We start from the raw sequence: 11,468 nt of genomic DNA, 5'->3' as shown, positions 1-11,468 counted from the left end.
TACAGAGCAAAAAGCAGGGGACAAACTGTCTCAGGCACCAGGTTTAGATCACAACCACATTTCCTGAAAATTCAGAACGTCCTGGCTATGGACCTCAGGACTGATTCTGCTACAGGTCTCTGACCCATGACCCGTGTGAATTTGTGGATCTCTCCCCTAAACTATCCCCAGTGAATAATCCCTTCACACAAGGAGTTGATTTCCACTGTGGAAGAGAGGAGGCAGGACAGGGTTAACCTCGCACAGTCTTTCTTCAGGCCCCCAGAGGGGCTGGGGTTTTGTTTTCCTGGCTAAGGGAGGGGAGCTGGGGCATGTATTGTAACCGGAACTGGAGTCCTTTCTGGTGTTACCAGCCTGTTTTGGGTTTGAGGGAAAGCCTGGAGCAGGAGGGAGAGGAGGGAGAATGCAGACTTGGAAAGCAGCGAGTGTCTGGTAATTACAAAAGGTAATGCCAAGGGCTCATTTCCCCGAAGCCCTCTGAGAGCTTAGAGTGGCTCCGAGAGGCCTCCAGCCTCCTGCCCAGCCTTCCTGCCCCCTCCCCGCAGCCTGGCCCCATCTTTCATCTCTGCCGTGCCAGCCTTTGCCTTGACGCCAGGTGTCTATCCCTGAGCACAGCGCGGAGCGCAGCGGGGACAGAAAGGGGAGCAGGAGGCCCCTGGCTTTCGGGGTGCCCGGTCCTGGTCCACTGGAGCCTGCGGGGGCTCGGACGATCCCCTGCCCTTCCCCTCCCCCTGCGCTGCAGAGGCTCTGGATGCTGCCGTACTCCTGCCATGTGCTGCCGCCGCCGCTGCTGCTGCTCGTAGCTTAGCCGAGCGTGTCTCCGGCTGCAAACTCCGCCAAACAAGCCTGCATCCTCCTGCGGGGAAGGATACCCAGTAAGTACCAGCCGGAGCCTGCCGGCTCCCTAGGGCACCCCGCCACCGCCTCTTACAAAGGGACTCGCAGCCTCTTCCCCTCGCTTCCTCTCCCCACCCCCTTTTTAAGCCAGAGCAGAGAGGGGCTCCGTGAATTCCCTCCAAAGCTATAGGGTGGCTCCCTCCTCCTCCTCCTCGTCCTTCTTCTTCTTCTCTTCCTGCTCCGGCTCTGCTCGGCGAGCCAGGCTGCTGCTGCATTCAGCCGTGGTGGTCCCCAGCCTCGCCCCAGCCATGCCGCTGCGGCTCACCCCCCATGGCTGACTTTTGTTACCCCCCAGTGCCCGGGGCTGAACTGAGGTGGGCTCGTTTTGGGGACTGGCTGAGGCTAGAGAGTGTGTGCGCTTGTGGGAGGTGTCCCTGGGGGCGGGGGGGCTGGCTGACTCCCCGATCCTTGCGAGCCCGCGGGCTCGCCAGCCCGGGTGCCCCCTCGGGTGGGCGCCAGAGAGGGGCCGGGTGGCAGCGGGGACCCGCCACCCCGGCATCCGCAGGTGGACTGGGCGAGCCAGCTGCGGGAGCCTCCCCAGGAGCCAGCAGCACCCTGGACCTGCTGCCCATCTCAGCCTGCTCCGCTCCTGCTCCCTCCCAGACCCTCTCCGGTCCTCACTCCATCTCTTCTCCCCCTCTCTCTGCTGGGGTGCCTGCACCCCCTCTTACCTCGCCAGTACAAACCCCTCCACTCCACTCCCCTCCCCGCCCCTCCCCACCTTCTTTGATTTATTTGTGTATTTCCTTCCTTGGCAACCACCAGTTCCCCTCAGTCAAACAGTGCAGGCTCCCTATAATTTGAAATTAATTTGTTTGACTGCAGCATTGAGACAGGAAGGTTGGGAATTTATTTAATTCTTTTTCCTCCCTGTGCAAAAAGGAAGCGATGAAATTTCCAATCGAGACTCCAAGAAAACAGGTGAACTGGGATCCTCAAGGTTGGTGATTCTCTATTACTATCATTACTATAATAATAACAATTATTATAATTCCTTGTGTCTAGTGACTCGTAGGAGACTATTTGACTCCAAATGGGAGGAGGCATTGGATTCTTGTCTGCTTCCCGTGTGCACTGCTCAGTCTTTCTTGCTCAGTCCTAGCAGTGCATTAGAAAATGCTCCTCAGATGTGGGGTTGGGTGGGTGTGTGGGTAAAACCTCTTCTAGGTGTAAGTTTTATAGTTCTATATTTGATATCTCTCTTCCCTCTCCTGCCCTCCCTTTTTCTTGAGTATTTTCATGGGAAACTTGCCTAGGATGACAGTGATCTCTGGCTCACAGCATTGTTTGTTTTATCTGTGGCTCCTTTGTTGTTTCTAGTGATCATTGTCTCTGCTAAATGGGTGGTACAGGAGTGGACACAGATGTGACTGCTTGCTCAGGGCTCCTTGATGGCAAATGTTTGTTGGCAAGCAACTGGAGCAAAATGCTGCTGCAATATAACCCGTAGTGTGGACGGTACAAAAAGACACATTAAATAATGGAGCCCAAAGGGACCTTTAGACTCTTTACTCTGTCCAGTTAACAATTGATCAGCCCAAGTGGATAGTTTGATTAACTCTATAGTTAGGTTTGGAGTCTGTCTTGAGGAGTGTGTTTGTGTGATGGTGGAAGGAGATTTACGCCAGTGCAGTGGTTTTCAATAAAATGATCCAAGTGGTGTTTTAAAATAAATCATAATGAAATGCTCTGCTTTCCTGGCATGGGGAGGAGGTTCATATGCAACCTACAGAAGAACTGACTGAAAAAAACCCTACTGGAAATTTGTATACTGGTTTGTCATATTTCTGTGTATCCGTGCAGGAGCAGAGCAACTTGAAGCCATATGATCAGGTTTGCAGCAGAACTGCTGGCAGCCAGTCGCTGTACAGCAGTGCTTGCAGGAAGTATGAAGCGATAGCACGGGCTTTGATTATTCATCTTTATTCCACAGGTTTGGTTTTAGTGGTCAATTTGTCTGTCATCCTCCATGCCCTCACATCTGCAAAATTAAATGTTAGAAACAGTTTCTCCTGGTGTAGAAGGAATACAGCAGAACAGATATCGTTCTGCTGAGAAGCTCTGATCTGCTTTTTGAATAGTATACACAATAAAGCTTTAGTTTAAGCCTTACTACATCTTTAATTAGGTGAAAGCTGCAATCGACACATCAGCCTCCTCTGCCCTCAGCTTCACAACGAACACATGGATAGTAGCGCTTACAGAGATTTGATTATTTTAATAACAGTATATTCCTTATCCTAGGGTCAAAATTCTGTGCGGTGAAAACTTGCTCTTGCCAGGTGCTTTTCTGAATGTGTGTTTGCTGTTGCTTCATTTTAATTAATTTTATGTATTGCAAAATGCCTTTTAATGCAGAAAGCCCTTTCCTTCCTTCCCCTGACAAGGCACACAGGAGGCTGTACTGATGGCATTCTGTATGCAGCTTCTTTGCTTGGCAATCAGCTTTAAAGCATATGGATCCAACAGGTGGTTGGTCACAGTTTACTACTGTGTCCAAAACCGTAGAGTACTGTAACAGGTAAAAGACCTCAAACTCAGCAGGTTTCTTCTCTGCCAAGCTGAATCCCTGCTGAGGACTGCAGAATCCTACCAGTTATATTTCCCCTCAGTGTATTGACTTTATTAGCCAGGCAGCAAAGATGCTAATGTATAGCCAGGAAGGAAGCAAAAAGTGTTAATTTCTAATTCTTCAAGGGACTCAGGAAATAGATAAAATTTGGTGGAATGGAAAAAGGCAAATTGGTAAAGAAAAGTTGTCTAAGGCCCAATCGTTTAACCAATAGGGGAACAGTGCAATGACATTGTACTCACATAGTCCCACTGAAGAATTAGTGATGTGGGTAGAAGACAAGGTAGATCAGAGTTCCTTTCTTTTTGAAATGAAAATATATTTATGTGGGTATCAATGTTAGCAAAGACCTACACAAAATCACTTAAAGCCCTAAAATAAATGTGATTTACAGTCAATATGTAGTCTGTTCTCTGCATTTACATGTGAAGAATAATGTTATGTCTTACTTCCTATGTGATATCCTTGGAGTTAACTGAAGTAGCTTTTCTCAGATACAAAGATCAACATGTAGAAAGCTGGTGGTGCAAGGATACAAGGAGTCCTAAGTATTAATAGCAGAGCTCGTGTCCAGTTAATGTTCACACTCAAATAGCAGTTAATTTCAGTGAGTATTGTATGATCGTGCCCTGTTCTGGTCGTCAGACAGAGAACGCGCAGTTTCCACAGTTTTGTCTAGTAGGAATTGTGCTAACTTGTGGTAACAGTACTCGAAATACATCAACTGATGTTCCTGGCAGGCAAGCTAGCAGTCTAATGATGTAAGTGAGAGCTATGGTATCTCAAAGATTGTTTAGATCTGATTATTCCAGGCAATATTTTCTAGAAACTATATACAGTTCCAAAGGCTAGGGCCCTTGTGGAGATATGGCTGGCTTGGGACTGATGATGTTGCTGGTTTGAACCCAGGTCAGAATGATAGTCATTGAAATGAATTAACGCTCAAACTCCATAATGCTGACTGAACTATAAATATTTACATAGATAAATAGATTAGAGTCTGCTGGTAGCTTTCATCTGGCATAAAACTGGTACTCTCAGTTCACATCAGCAAAGATCAATATACCATAGAAAGACTTTGTGGAGTGGACAGGTTTAAAAGAATAGAATTGACATGAGGGATGGTGCCTGACAGATAACTAATGGGAGGCTGATTTTTCAGCCATTAAACTGGAAAGAACAGGGCATGGAGGCTGAACTGTGCTTTTATCCTGTTGTGTAGTATCTTCACTTGTCTTGGGTATAGAGTACATCTGTGTGTTCCCTGTAAATGCAGAGTGTGTTTTCTAGATAAACCAAATGTTTCATAAACCTGGAAGTATATAGGGTCCAGATTCCTCCAGTGAAGTCCCCTACTATCCCAGGCAATCAAACTACATAATCCCATTAACAAACAGATCAAACTCCATCCCAAAAGTCACTGGGACTTGTCCCTAACAATCCAATGTAAAATATGTCCTAGAATCTCATATATATTGATTAAAAACCATACTATTCATATACAGTGAATGAATGGAGTAAGAAATGAGTAAAAAACCCAAGCAGGCACCTCAAGAACATTTTAGGAAGAGTTGGACACATTGAGTAGGGGTACAGGATCTCACACTACCTGGCCTTACATTTTAAAAAACAAGCCTGCCATTTGTGTTACTGGTGGAATCAGCCTGGATATACACAATGATAAAACATTTGATCTGCCTATCACTGATTTTTTGCTTCTCCCATTTGGTGCAATTCAGGTAAAGCAATAATAACTGAAATTAGTGAAAGACCAGATTTTTAGTTTCATACCTCATACAACTTCCCATCTATACTTTTCAGAATATAAGATTGGGTTTATAGCAGCATATGAAGACATTAGTTCTTGTAATTGTTGTTCTCATCTCTCCTCTTTCCTGTATTCCTCCTGCTGTTTGTTACACCCACCTGTTGTCTGTGCTTAAATTGGCTTATAATCTCTTTGCACATATATTTTTGTACAGTATCTAAAACACAGTGGGTCCCTCATCCTGACTGAGACATCTGGATGTTACAGCAATATAATTTTTTTTTCCTATGAATTATCTACTTAAAATTGCTGTTTCTTTGTAAAAAAGAAGGGTAGATGAGACCATTTCCAGCATGCTCAGAAATTATCCCCAAGCATGACTGTCTTGCAAAGTGATGGTGAGATCTCTTTTCCAAGGGAAGGCTTTCTATCTTGGTGATGCTCTTAGTTGGCAGAAAATGGAGTTCAGTCTTGTTCCATCCTTTGTGCCTGCAGTTTTTTGCTGTCATTACAGTGATATGGATTGTCAAAGCCTTTTGAATTTCTAAGTAGATGTTTATCTCTACACTGACCTTTTGAAACTCTGAAGTTTTGATACAAGTTCCCGCATCCTTTCACAAAGACATCATTTGTGTAGAATGGCTTTCTGCAGTTTGGAACCATAAAATCATGCATTTATTGTCATCCTTACATGACAGGGAGAGCAGTAGAAGCTCCCTGGCAGAAAAGGACCTGGGGGTTTTGATCCTTGGCTGGCTGAATATGAGCCAGCAGTGTGCCCAGGTGGCCAAGAAAGCCAACAGCATCCTGGCTTGTATCAAAAACAGCATGGCCAGCAGGACAAGGGAAGTGATCATCCCTCTGTACTTGGCACTGGTGAGGCCACACCTTGAATACTGTGTTCAGTTTTGGGCCCCTTACTACAAGAAAGACATTGAGGTGCTAGAGAGGGTCCAAAGAAGGGCAACGAAGCTGGTGAAGGGTCTGGAAAACAAGTCTTATGAGGAGTGGCTGAGGGAACTGGGGTTGTTTAGTCTGGAGAAAAGGAGGCTCAGGGGAGACCTTATCACTCTCTACAACTGCCTGAAAGGAGGTTGTAGCGGGGTGGATGTTAGTTTCTTCTCCCGGGTAACAAGCAATAGGACGAGAGGAAATGGCCTCAAGTTGCACCAGGGCAGGTTTAGATTGGATATTAGGAAAAATTTCTTCACTGAAAGAGTTATCGAGCAGTGGAACAGACTGCCCAGGGAAGCGGTGGAGTCACCATCCCTGGAGGAATTTAAAAGACAAGTAGTTGTGGTGCTTAGGGATATGGTTTAGTGGTGGACTTTGTAGTGTTAGGTTAATGGTTGAACTCGATGATCTTAAAGGTCCTTTCCAACCAAAACAATTCTGTGATTCTATGATTTAGCATGGGAGTTAGTGGTCTGTGGGGAATACAAACTGTGGTTGAGAGACTGGAGTTCCTCTTCAGATTTTGACACTGACTTACTGTTTAACCTTCTGTAAGCCACAGAATCACAGAATCACAGAATGATAGGGATTGGAAGGGACCTCGAAAGATCATCTAGTCCAATCCCCCTGCCGGAGCAGGATTACCTAGATCTTATCACGCAGGAACGCGTCCAGGCGGGTTTTGAATGTCTCCAGAGAAGGAGACTCCACAACCTCTCTGGGCAGCCTGTTCCAGTGTTCGGTCACCCTCACCGTAAAGAAGTTTTTCCTCATATTTAAGTGGAACCTCCTGTGTTCCAGCTTGCACCTGTTGCCCCTTGTCCTGTCAATGGATGTCACTGAGAAGAGCCTGGTTCCATTCTCGTGACACTTGCCCTTTACATATTTATAAACATTAATGAGGTCACCCCTCAGTCTCCTCTTTTCCAAGCTAAAGAGACCCAGCTCCCTCAGCCTCTCCTCATAAGGGAGATGTTCCACTCCCTTAATCATCTTCGTGGCTCTGCGCTGGACTCTCTCTAGCAGTTCCCTGTCCTTCTTGAACTGAGGGGCCCAGAACTGGACACAATATTCCAGATGCGGCCTCACCAGGGCAGAGTAGAGGGGGAGGAGAACCTCTCTTGACCTGCTAACCACACCCCTTCTAATACACCCCAGGATGCCATTGGCCTTCTTGGCCACAAGGGCACACTGCTGGCTCATGGTCATCCTGTTGTCCACTAGGACCCCCAGGTCCCTTTCCCCTACGCTGGTCTCCAACAGCTCTGCCCCCAACTTGTACTGGTACATGGGGTTGTTCTTGCCCAGATGCAGGACTCTACACTTGCCCTCGTTATATTTCATTAAATTTCTCCCCGCCCAACTCTCCAGCCTGTCCAGGTCCCTCTGAATGGCTGCGCAGCCTTCCGGTGTGTCAGCCACTCCTCCCAGTTTTGTGTCATCAGCGAACTTGCTGACAGTGCACTCTATTCCCTCATCCAAGTCATTAATGAATATATTGAATAGTACTGGTCCCAGTACCGACCCTTGAGGGACTCCGCTAGACACAGACCTCCAACTGGACTCTGTCCCATTGGCCACCACTCTCTGGCTTCTTTCCTTCAGCCAGTTCACAATCCACCTCACTACCCAATCATCCAGACCACACTTCCTCAGTTTAGCTGCGAGGATACTGTGGGAGACCATGTCAAACGCTTTACTGAAATCGAGATAGACCACATCCACAGCTTTACCATCATCTATCCACGGGGTAACATCCTCATAAAAGGCTATCAAGTTGGTTAAGCATGACTTCCCGTTGGTGAAGCCATGTTGAGTGCCCCTAATGATCCCCCTATCCTTGATGTGCCTAGAGACAGCACCAAGGACAAGTTGTTCCATTACCTTTCCAGGGATGGAGGTGAGGCTGACCGGTCTATAGTTACCCGGGTCCTCCTTCTTGCCCTTTTTGAAGACTGGAGTGACATTCGCTTTTCTCCAGTCCTCAGGCACTTCTCCCATCCCCCACGACTTAGCAAAGATGATGGAGAGTGGCCTAGCAATGACTTCCGCCAGCTCCCTCAGCACCCGCAGGTGCATCCCATCAGGGCCCATGGATTTATGGACGTCCAGGTTGCTTAATTGGTCCCTGACCCAGCCCTCATCAACCGAGACAGACTCCTCCTCTATCCTGACTTCCACTGGGGCCTCAGGGGACCAGGGCTCCTCAGGACAGCCTCCAGCAGCATAGACAGAGGCAAAGAAGGCATTCAGTAACTCTCCCTTCTTTTTATCCTCTGTCTCCAGGGCCCCCACCTCATTCATCAGTGGGCCTACATTGCCTCTAGTGTTGGCTTTACCTGCAATGTATTTGAAGAAGCCCTTTCTGTTGTCCTTGACCTCTCTTGCAAGGTTTAATTCCAAGGAGGCCTTAGCTTTCCTAGTTGCCTCCCTACATCCTCTGACAACAGACTTATATTCCTCCCAAGTGGCCAGCCCCTCCTTCCATGATCTGTACACTCTCTTCTTCCACTTGAGTTTGCCCAGCAGTTCCCTGTTTAACCATGCAGGTCTCCTGCTACCCTTTCTTGACTTCCTACCTGCTGGGATGCTCTGATCTTGAGCTTGGAAGAAGCAGTCCTTGAATGCTAACCAACTATCTTGGGCCCCCTTACCTTCTAGTACCCTGTCCCATGGGATTTCCCCTAGTAATTGCTTGAAAAGGCCAAAGTTGGCCCTCCTGAAGTCCAGGGTTGAGATTCTGCTAGCCACTTAGCCTTTCTTTTCCACCCTTTTTCCTTGACTGCAAAATGGGAATATTAATACTTCCCTCATGCACAAGGGTGTTGTGAAATATAATTAACTTGTTTAGAGCAGTCTAAGATCTGCTATTGAAAGAAGAGCATATGTATTGCAATCAAATGCTAAAATGATTAGGAGGGAGCAAAACAGTCTATCATCAGACACAGATCGCATCAATTAAGAAATAAGGTTATCATCGCTGCACTTTACAACTACAGGAAACTAGTATTACTTGCGCTTCTTTACAGACACTGAAGACTCAACTGAGTTTCCTATTAGAGGCATCTAGAGACCTTTGATATTCCCCAGCTGCTGCTCCAGAGGGGCTCAAGTCTTCTATAGATCCTGTGTCACCAGCCATGGGATTTCTCACTTCACATGAGATGCCTCAAGCAGCACTGGACACCTATATGTGGGACAACTGAGCTGAGTCTCAAATGCCTTCATGCAGGTATCAGGACTGGATCATTCCTTGATGACTGTTGGAAAAATCTTGAGGATCAGCTACTCAGTAAAACTGAAACTGACACTGCCAGCAGTGTTTTACAAACTGCTGCAGTTCCTGCTTTTCTGTCCTTTCATTCATAGACCAATATGCAGAAGGCAAACTTGATTATAAAGGCATAGATGAGGAGAATGAGGGTGTTCATTTCTGTCCTCTGTTTTCAAGAAGATGTATGAAAAGAAGTGAAGTGCAACTGTGAGCTAGACAATATTTTTCTGCACTAGTAAGTCAGTTATTAGTAGCTCAGTGTAAGAAGGCTATGGAAAGCTATAATATGTAAAAAAGTAGCTCTGATCCCAGCAAATAACCCATGGTCAGCAGAGTACTGACCATGTGCTACATGTATCACAAAATCGTATTGACAACGGACTCATCTGATAGACCAGGACTCTGCTGTGCCTAACAAGCATGGGTGGCAGAACAACTGTAAGGAGTTTATTTTAAAGAGAGGTTTGAAGGAGAATAGAAATTGGATAAACAGGAGCACACTCCTGTCAGTGCATGGTGTAAGCACAATAGTGCCAAATACAGTAAGGTGGAAAATTTGAAGAGTTTGGAAAGCAAATAAAAGAGAACGAAGAAATCAGAATTTTACTAAAGGCTATGTGGAGTCTGCAGGGGAGGCAGATGAATAGTGTGGACCCTAATGTGGTAGGAGATAGGAATATATGACTGAATTAGCAGGAGAGGAAGAAAGACAGCAGAGAGCTATTAGTTTCATCATTGTCGTGTTTAGGAAATCCTGGAAATGGAAAAACTGAAGATTCAGAAAAGTAAAATTAGTAATAAGAAAGTGGCAGGGTGAAAGACTGGACAGCGGCTTTCTTAGTGAGGAAAGACTGAACTCTAGTCAAGCTAAGGAAGATGAAGGGTAGGGTATCATTAAGATGTCATCTGTACTGTAAGAAAAAGGTAATGAAAAGAATCAAAGGCAATATGAAGCTGTAAGTCTAAGACAGGGAGAGCAGTAGCGTCGTCAGCAGTGGGAGAGGTTAAGATAGAATTATTATTTCAGTGAAGACTACCAATGCTATTTTTTGCCACATCTGTACAAGAGTAATCCATTAATAGACATTTGGACTGAAAAGTCCCTTGGGCAACTCTTGAAAACTGATGATACCTGCAGTGATGGAGTTTGCTTTTGGGAGAAAGGTATCTGATATCAGTTGTAATTGGGTAGGTTTTGGTTCAGCTTTTGGTGTTTATGTGGATTTATGTAGCTAGCATGTGGACTATATCAGCTTCAGACAGAAGAGTGCATATATATGGTGATACAGTTTAATTCTTACTCTCTTGATTTAATCCAGAGCTAGGAATTTTACCACTCACTTCAGTGCAAGCAACATGATATTCTTAATTTTAAAAGTATCAGGACTGTGTTGTCCCTGCAGGCTTTACTGAGTTAAAAGTGAAGGAGTGCTTCGAACCACTGGGAGAACAGGGGCCCTAGATGTTGTGTTGTAAATAGGGTAAGTACCTGGAGTGAAACAGGGAGGCAACAATGAGGAGGTCAAGATAAGAAAGGTGTAACACACACACTAGTATTCAACAGGTAGAGTATTACCAAATTCAGTGTGATGGGAATGCCTAACCTTTATTTTGTAGTAATCTCAGTGTAATAGCAAAAGTCAAAGTAGAGAATACAAATGCTGAACAGCTGTCTGTTTTTTACAGAGTTTTTATGTAAAAGAAGTGTCATTCAGCAAAAGGCTAAATACTACGTTTTTAATACCTTTTTAATCGGAATATCTCTGGTTTTTGTTTTCTGTAAGAAATTGAAAATATCCTGGGATCTGGCCATTGTCAGACAGAGGCTGCTTATATTCTAGTTCCTGAGACATTGTTATTGTTTGTCTGTAAAGCATGTATATGAAAAACATTTTAACTACAATGGAATATGTGCTCTAAGATGAACCCGCTGACTTTCATAAATAATGAGCCATGCAGTTCTCACTGGTTATCCCAATGAGATAAAACAACAAGTGAGAACA

At 45.5% G+C, this 11,468-nt stretch overlaps 1 protein-coding gene across 1 annotated transcript in view; it reads left to right on the top strand.

Annotated features, from left to right (window-relative positions):
* The first annotated feature begins 1,785 nt into the window (after positions 1–1,785).
* KCNK10 (potassium two pore domain channel subfamily K member 10) overlaps positions 1,786–11,468 on the top strand; it is a 73,813-nt gene continuing 64,130 nt past the window's right edge. Inside the window, 1 exon segment of the mRNA XM_068399397.1 lies at positions 1,786–1,837. Coding sequence (XP_068255498.1) covers positions 1,786–1,837 — 52 coding nt within the window.

The sequence above is a fragment of the Nyctibius grandis genome, chromosome 4 (assembly GCF_013368605.1).
Source record: "Nyctibius grandis isolate bNycGra1 chromosome 4, bNycGra1.pri, whole genome shotgun sequence".
NCBI lineage: Eukaryota > Metazoa > Chordata > Aves > Nyctibiiformes > Nyctibiidae > Nyctibius > Nyctibius grandis.
Note: the sequence above shows the minus strand (reverse complement) of the source record. Positions and strands in the feature narration are given on the sequence as shown.